Genomic DNA, 8664 nt, shown 5'->3' with positions numbered 1-8664 from the left:
TGTCCGACTTTTTCCATGCATCTGCTCTGGAGCTGAACACAGAAGGCAACCCGTTCGATACCTCGATCTTTGGCACTGACAAACTGAAGGATCCCAAGCTTTTCTATGTGGACCACCCTTTTATTTTTCTGGTCAAGGACAACAAAACCAAGTCAATCCTCTACATTGGCCGGGTGGTTCGACCTAACGGGGACAAGATGCGTGATGAGCTATAATGTTAGTTTTTGTGGGTAGGGTTATTTTGTGAAACTTTGTCAAGAAAACTTTTGTTTTGTTTTTTTAATGTCATGACCTCAGGAACATATTCCATAAAGGCAGACAGTGGACTGGGTAAATGAATTTTGAATACACCCTGATTTGAGAAGTGTGATCCTCTGTAATGTAATGGCCTTAGTCATTTTTTTGCCTAAAAATATGACAAACTGAACTAAGGTAGGCATTTTGTCAAGTAGTTTTGTCTAACTAAATGTCCGATATTTTTTGTAACATTAGGCAAAATATGTCTGAGTCATTGTTTTAGAAAGAACGAAGATTGGATCTTTCAAATGTGAGCCCTATTGAGATTTATCTTGCTTATTGAAGTGCGAAGTCTCTCATAGAACCTAATGCCAGTTTAGGTCAAGCAATAATCAAATGGTGCTTTAATGAATCAACATTAATGTTCAAAGTTGGACCGTGTGAAAAAAAATCAACCTGCCTGCACTGAATATAACAAGCAAAGTCTGAATATTATATTTGTTTGGGTTGAATTTAAGCTCACAAGCCCAGAATGCACAACCTTTTTAGTTCTGTCCATGAAAATGCTGTTCGAATTGTGAAGTTTTAAAAAAATGTCATTTTTTTGCAATAAAACCAGAAAATGCTGAGTGACTTGTGTGTTTTTAGAGAAGGGATCATTTTTTTCCACTGGAGGATTTTCCCACGTTTGGGATGAACAGGGAGATGTGACCCAGGGCTTATCTGATGCAGTCAACTATCCCAAGAATGTCAAGCTTGACTTATTCAACTGTTGCTAGACTAAATAAGTCTTTGGAGGGGATCACCTGCACAAAGGAGCGCATGGGTTCAAACTTGGGTGCAGGCACTCATGGTGAGATTCGTACTCCACATGGATCCCTGTTTGAATGTGGTATAATACAGAAACCTTGCCTGTCTCAAAAGTAACCGAATATTCAAGATTCAAGGTTATGTAGGCCTTTGAAAATGAGTCAAAATGGCAAAGGTTAGCTGGCACAGCCTCTTCCCATTTGAGAGAAACATCTGGCACTGAATGAGTTAAAAACCATTTAGTGGACCGAATGCCCGGTATCAGAGGAACCAACAGGCAATGTTAAAAATAAATTTGTTATTCTTTTATGTCACATCACCAGACAGGTTTTCACACATGTTAACTTAGGACATAAAATTCAGGTCAAAAAGAATTCACTTGCTGCATTTGGTCAAAGGATCTTAACAGTTGTCACTGTGGAACCCGCATTTTCCTTTTTTGTCCATCCATTATCTGCACCGCTTATCCTCAGTAGGGTCGCGGGGGTGCTGGAGCCCATCCCAGCTATCTTCAGGCAGTAGGCAGGGGACACGCTGAACCGGTTGCCAGTCAGTCGCAGGGCACACAGAGACAGACAACTCACTCGCTCATTCACACTAAGGGACAATTTGGACCGGCCAATCAACCTGACAAGCATGTTTTTGAAATGTCGGAGGAAACCTGAGTACCAGAAGGAAACCCACAGAAGTACGGGAAGAACATGCAAACTCCAAACAGTAAGGTTTGATCTCATGACCTTAGAACTGTGCTGCACACGCACTAACCACTGCTCCACCGTGCTGCCCTGGTTACTAAGTCATGAACCATTAATACATATCCATCCAACCATTATCTGCACCGCTTATCCTCAATAGGGTCGCGGGGTGCCCATCCCAGTTTTCTTTGGGCAGGGGATATCCCGAACTGGTTGCCAGTCAGTAGCAGGGCACACTATTACATAACAAGCAATAAAAAAAAACATTGTCAGTGTTGAATCAATTGACTGGGTCATAGCAATTTATATCAACTAACACCCTCATGAACAACAATCAAGCCCCAAAAGTGAGAAGATGAATTAATGGACGCCACTAGTTAATGTATTTTGTTCTCATGAGATGTATGGGGCGCACACGATATAGCAGGTAGTCCTGTGAAGAATATCATAGTAGAAAATTTTTATTTTGTGTTAAATATAGAGTCCATTTCTCATTATAACCATGTTTTTTAGGGCTTGACTGCTTTCGATATACAGTAAGATACTTATTAACATGCATGTTTTGTCAAGGGATATGAATTGTGATAAAAATAAATAACAAAATAATAAATGAATAAAGAAGTAGATGAATAAATTAACAATCAAATGAATAAATAACTAAACACAAATAACATTAATCATCAAATTACAGGACAACCAGGAGACACAAATTTACATTATTTTGATCAGTTTGGCCAGTTTCCACTTGGGATTACAGAAAATTAAATTAAAAGTTGGTTTATGTGAATGTGATTCAATGTATGTTCACGAAGGGAATGCTTGTATTTAAAGTTTTAAAGAGTATTTTTGTGCTTATTTCTCTTGTGTTATGAATATAGTTATTTTGTTGTGTTGGGTCGTTATGTCATTGTAGAATGATTTATATGTTACCAGTTCCAATAAGGTTTGATTACTGTCATTCATTTGTATAGTCGTATGCAGTTACTTTGTCCCATATAATAAAGTCGTCAATAACAATGCAGTTGCTATAGTCCAGCATCAGTCACCTTGATCATATAGGGCTGTCAGTTGAGAGTAAAAAGTATTTGCTCCAATACTGATATCGTTGGTTTTCCAGCTAATGAAGACATAATCCTTCTATTCTTTTATGGATAGATGCATTCTAGCATGGAGAAACAAAACATCCAAAAACAAATCCAGAAAATATCTTTAAATAATATGTTCTAATTAATTTGTCTATCATTAAGGGAAATGTGTATTTAATCCTGCCAGCCAAAAGCACTTAATACTTGGTGACAAAGTCTTTGTTTGCAAGCACAATGACAGATGTTTCTGGTAGTTAACCACATATTTAACACGTATTCCAGGGGGTATTTTGGCTTCTTCTTCTTTGCAGATCCTTTCTAAATCGTTAAAGTTGGTGGGCTGTTGCCTTCAACTTACTTCCATTGATTTTTAATTGGATTGATGTCCGGAGACTGGCTGGGCCACTCCTTTACCTTAATGTACTTACAGTGGCTTGCAAAACTATTTTCCCCCTTGAACTTTGTGACCTTTTGCCACATTTCATACTTCAAACATAAATATATAAAACTATTGTGAAGCATCAACAATAAGTGGGACACAATCATGAAGTGGAACACGCTTTATTGGATATTTCAAACTTTTTTAACAAATGAAAAATGAAAAAGTGGGTGTGCAAAATTATTCAGCCCCTTTACCTTCAGTGCAGCAAACTCTGTCCAGAAGTTCAGTGAGGATCTCTGAATGATTGAATGTTGATCTAAATGACTAACAATGATAAATGGAATCCACCTGTGTGTAATCAAGCATCTGCACTGTGATAGTCTCAGAGGTCTGTTTAAACCGCAGAGAGCATCATGAAGAATGAGGAACACGCCAGGCAGGTCAGAGATACTGTTGTGGAGGAGTTTAAAGCTGGATTTGGATACAAAAAGATTTCCCAAGCTTTAAAAATCCCAAGGAGCACTGTGCAAGCAATATTGAAATGGAAGGAGTATCAGACCACTGCAAATCTACCAAGATTGAGCCGTCCCCCTAAACTTTCAGTCGTATACTGCACAAAACTGACCCATATGGAAAAATGGCAAGAAGGAAGCCCTTTCCTAAAGATATCCATAAAGAGTGTCATTTAAAGTTTGCCACAAGCCACATGGGAGACACAACAAACATGTGAAAGAAGGTGCTCTGGTCAGGTGAGACCAAAATCGAACTTTTTGGCAACAGTGCAAAACGTTATGTTTGGCGTAGAAGCAGCACAGCTCATCACCCTCAACACACCATCCCCACAGTCAAACATGGTGGTGGCAGCATCATGGTTTGGGCCTGCTATTCTTCAGCAGGGACAGGGAAAATGGTCAAAATTGATAGGAACATGGATGGAGCCAAATACGGGACACTTCTGGAAGAAAACCTGATGGAGTCCGCAAAATACCTGAGACTGGGACGCAGATTTGTCTTCCAACAATACAATGATCCAAAACACAAAGCAAAAGCTACAATGGAATGGTTCACCCAAAAAACATATCAAGGTGTTAGAATGGCCAAGTCAAAGTCCAGTCCTCAATCCAATTGAGAATCTGTGGAAAGAAGTGAAAACTGCTGTTCACAATCGCTTTACACCCAACCTCACTGAGCTCGAGCTGTTATGCAAGGAGGAATGGGCAAAAAGATCAGTTTCTCCATGTGCAAAACTGATAGAGACATACCCGAAGCGACTTGCAGCTGTAATCGCACCAAAAGGTGGCGCTACATTGTATTGACTCAATGAATTTGCACACCCACTTTTTAGTTTTTTATTTGTTAAAAAAAGTTTAAAATATCCAGAAAAGTGTGTTCCACTTCATGATTGTGTCCCACTTATTGTTGATTCTTCACAAGAATTTACAGTTTTATATTTTGATGTTTGGAGTTGTTTGGAGATGTTTGGAAATTTTTAAAAAAGGTCACAAAGTTCAAGGGGGCCAAAGAGTTTTGCAAGCCACTGTATTCTTAAAGTACTTCTTGGTTGCTTTTGCTGTATGGTTGGGGGCGTTGTCAGGCTGGAAGACCCAAACATGGCCCATTTTCAGCTTCCTGACAGAGGGGAGGAGGTTCAGAACTGCTTGGTATAGGGTTCCATCCATCTTCGCACTGATACGGTGAAGTGGCCCTGTGCACTTGATAAAAAAACACCCGCAAAACCTGAAGTTTTCCACCCCTATGCTTGACGATGGGCAGTGTTCTTGGGGTCAGCATTTTGCTTCCTCCACACATCACAGGCTGAGTTTAGGCAAATTAGTTAAATTTTGGTCTCATCTGACAACACAACCTTCTCCTAATTATGTTGTGCATCGTTGTAGTGATCATTAGCATACTTTAGCCGCACTGCCATATGTGCATTCTTAAGCATGGGTACCTTTCGGGCACTGCAGGGTTTTAATCTATTGTGGCGCAATGTGTTGCCAATAGTCTTCCTGGTGACTGTGGTCCCAGCTGCCTTGAGGTCATTCACCAATTCCTGTTGAGCGGTTGCAGTACGAAATCCCACAGTTCTCGTGATCATTGCCACCCCGCGAGGATAAAATCTTCTTCGGAGCACCAGACCAAGTTCTATTGATGGTCATGTTATACTTCTTGAATTTTCTCATTATTGCACTTGAGGTTGTTACTTGAATTACTAGTATCTTGCTTATGTTTTGTAGTCTATTCCTGATTTGTGCAAGTCAAACAGGTTGATTGGGATTGTCTAACTGGTCTGTGGAAGACAGAATACTTCTTTCCCCTTAATGAAATTAGAATGAAATAAAATATATTTGTTTAAGTTATTTCCTTGATTTATTTTAATATTATGTTTCTCTGTGTTATAATACATCTATAATTAAAATTATAGACTCATCATGTATTCATTAGTGGGCAAATCAAGAAAATCAGCAAGGGATCAAATACTTTTTACTCTCACTGTATGATTTTCCATTGCTCTGGGAAGAATTAGCAACTGACTCAGAGCAGCGAGTTGAGTTCCTTAGCCGGGGTTTCTTTCAGCACATCAATGTTTTTTGGTGTCTGTTTTCCATTCATGTGTCCTCTCACTCGGTTTCCTTGAAAATCATATGAATCCAGCTCTGATTTCTGTTCGGACTATTTGAAAAGAAAAACTCTTGTTTGGGTCCTAAATCCAATTGACATAACACATAGTATACAAAGAGTGAATTTTCTCCATCAGGGGTCAAAGGGCAATACCCAGCGAGGTCCCATGTAAAGAGGGTTCATCATGACAAAGCTACATGTAAATGTAAAACACACAAGACAAACATCCTTCTTAAATAAGCATTCAGAGTGTCTCCTCCTTGAATGTGGAGGACCTTTGCCCCATTTTGATAACCACTCAGTGGCCAGTGATTGCAGCAAGTACAGTTTATGTATCTTTGACTGAAGATGGGTCCACATTCTACCAGATTCAGCAAACAGGTCACAGGACAGGTCTCATTACATTAGCACCATCGTGTTCTGCTGAGTCGGCTGCAGGCAGATTAGCCATTCGACAGACAATCTTATTAAAGGAGTCCGCAATAAGCCACAGGGCGAGAGACCGTTCTTTTCTCCGAGAAGGAATCCGTCTGCAGCTTCCTTTCACAGTTATCCTTCTGTGCTGCTCATTTACTGCTTGTCCACTGGCCGTTTGGCCTTGCGGAAGAGAGTCTTGATTTCATCAGTCACCATTTCCTGCCAGTTGACCCTAATTAAAGGCAAAATGTGGAATTAGCAAAGACTAGTAATAAATGTGACCTAAAATGACTGTTCAAAAGAAAACTGAATAACCGGTACTCACACCAGAATAGCAAACATGGCACAAATATAAGGATGTTTCAAACACAGGGTTGTGAAAGTTGATTCACAATAAGAAGGGGGGATTTTCACAATCTGCTTATGGGCAGGATGCAGAAGTTTACAGGGTCAAGCGATTACTCACAAAAAGATCACAAAGCAAGAGGCGGAAATCAATCACAGCATACTAACATTTACCACAGCTTGCATGCGGCACCTATACCTGCAGGTCAAGCTTTTTTCTCGGCTTTCTTTCTCTTGTATCTCGCAATGTCCTCTGGGTTGAGGCCGTGATTGTCTTCACTGAGGCAACATGGCACAATTTGAGCGTAATTTTGCACCAGTGCATTGGAAGTATAAATGGGGTTTGAATTGTAAAACAACACTTAAAAGAGCAAAGAATGGTGAAAGGTGCCTTACCCTGGTTTTATCTCTGGTGGTTTTGGCAAAGGCTTTGCAAAGTCAGACTTTCCTACAAGCCAGTACGTCTCTTCAATGCCTTTCCCCTATTAATACAGACAATTCATATTTAGCTAACATCACAAAGATTTCAATCATCAAGACAAATGTCGCTAGGGTGACCAGACGTCCCTATTTAAATGGGACAGTCCCGTTTTGGACTATGGATCCAGAGTACCGACGGATAACATTAAAACCACAAAGGCTAGTCAGAAAATGGAAAAATGTGTTACCTGCTCATTTTTAGCACACTTTTCTTATTTCAGAAAAAAATAAATTGTAAAAAAAAAAAGTCATTTTTGTTTTATTTTCTCATTTTCCCCAAAATAATTATATCAATAAAAAATTTTTTTTTCATGTGAATAACATATTTTGGTAGCATTTTTACTTTTACTATTACAGTATTAGAATAAGATTGATTTCACTATTTTTAATTTCATAAATATACAGTGAAGAAAATAATTATTTGAACACCCTGCTATTTTTCCATTTCTCCCACTTAGAAATCATAGAGGGGTCTAAATTTTCATTGTAGGTGCATGTCCACTGTGAGAGGGATAAACTAAAAGAAAAATCCAGAAATCACAATGTATGATTTTTTTTAACGATTTATTTGAGTGATCAGATAAGACAATTCCATCACCTCTTAAGCCCTCCTCCGAGCCCCCTCTTTTTATAAAAACCTCAAAGTTACAAAAAAACAGATCAGCCCTAAAGGGTATGGTCATCAAAGAACAGCATGATGAATTACCAATGGCGACGCTGATGACAAACAACAGCGCGGAATAAAAGTCAAAATACAAATGTAAATATTGAAAATGGAATAAACTTTTAAGTAACACTGAATTCTGGAGGCATATTTTTAGTCTTACAAATTGTGACAGGCAGGTTCCAATATGGAATCGACATAAAAGGTTGAATAGTGTGAGTTCGTTGTGTGCTGAATGTTTTAAAAAAAGACAGATTTATCATATGTTATAATATGGACGTAAGTACAGTGATTAACAACCAGTCAGTACAGGTCAGAACATTTTCTGAAGAGCGAAACCATACAATATTAAAATCTGGTAACCAAATAAATTAAAAATGATCACCTTTAGTTCCGTCTTGCCCCTGACTTCTATTTTATATCCTTCCTTTAGTGAGCGGAGGATATTCACGGTGCTCAAGTTTACATGGATTCTGTAAGCTGGGAGACGACGATTGAGAGTCAAATAAGGGACAAAAAACAAAAACAAACTACGTAGCATCAGAAACTCACGCAGGCCGGTGGATTCCATTCTGGAGGCAGTGTTAACGGTGTCTCCAAACAGGCAGTAGCGAGGCATGGTCAGGCCCACCACTCCAGCCACACAGGGCCCTAAGAAAAAGAACATCGATTAAACTCATTCGATATCTAAAGTTCCAATCCTGGAATGGTCTGATTACCAGAGTGGATCCCTATCCGAATCCTGACAGGAACGTCAGGCATGTGCCGCATCCGGAAGGTTCCGACCGAGCTGAGAATGTTTAGAGACATGTTGGCGACTTCGGCAGCGTGCTTGTTGCCATTTCTCTTGGGCAGGCCGGATGCCACCATGTAAGCATCGCCAATAGTTTCTACCTGTTTACCACATGGACGCATGTTATATAAATA

The 8664-nt window shown here is 39.4% G+C and overlaps 2 protein-coding genes across 15 annotated transcripts in view; one reads left to right on the top strand and one right to left on the bottom strand.

The window, feature by feature from the left end:
* The window catches only part of serpinh1b (serpin peptidase inhibitor, clade H (heat shock protein 47), member 1b), a 9502-nt gene extending 8636 nt beyond the window's left edge, over nucleotides 1-866 (top strand). For both annotated transcript variants that reach the window (XM_088345696.1, XM_088345697.1), the window contains one exon: nucleotides 1-866. This exon is cut by the window's left edge and continues 88 nt beyond it. In XM_088345696.1, the coding sequence (XP_088201822.1) occupies nucleotides 1-215 (215 nt within the window). In that variant the 3' untranslated portion in view covers nucleotides 216-866.
* A 1319-nt stretch (nucleotides 867-2185) lies between these two features.
* gucy2f (guanylate cyclase 2F, retinal) overlaps nucleotides 2186-8664 on the bottom strand; it is a 30117-nt gene continuing 23638 nt past the window's right edge. For 8 of the 13 annotated variants that reach the window (XM_088345682.1, XM_088345691.1, XM_088345695.1 and 5 more), the window contains 5 exons: nucleotides 8457-8631; nucleotides 8290-8388; nucleotides 8123-8217; nucleotides 6990-7075; nucleotides 2186-6480 (listed from right to left, as the gene is read on the bottom strand). In XM_088345682.1, the coding sequence (XP_088201808.1) occupies nucleotides 6402-6480; nucleotides 6990-7075; nucleotides 8123-8217; nucleotides 8290-8388; nucleotides 8457-8631 (534 nt within the window). In that variant the 3' untranslated portion in view covers nucleotides 2186-6401. The other 5 variants (XM_088345688.1, XM_088345692.1, XM_088345689.1 and 2 more) reach the window with 4 other exon arrangements.

The sequence above is a fragment of the Urocampus carinirostris genome, chromosome 10 (assembly GCF_059441175.1).
Source record: "Urocampus carinirostris isolate Australia breed hairy pipefish chromosome 10, RoL_Ucar_1.0, whole genome shotgun sequence".
In the NCBI taxonomy this organism is placed as follows: domain Eukaryota; kingdom Metazoa; phylum Chordata; class Actinopteri; order Syngnathiformes; family Syngnathidae; genus Urocampus; species Urocampus carinirostris.
This window is presented reverse-complemented; position numbering and strand designations above follow the sequence as displayed.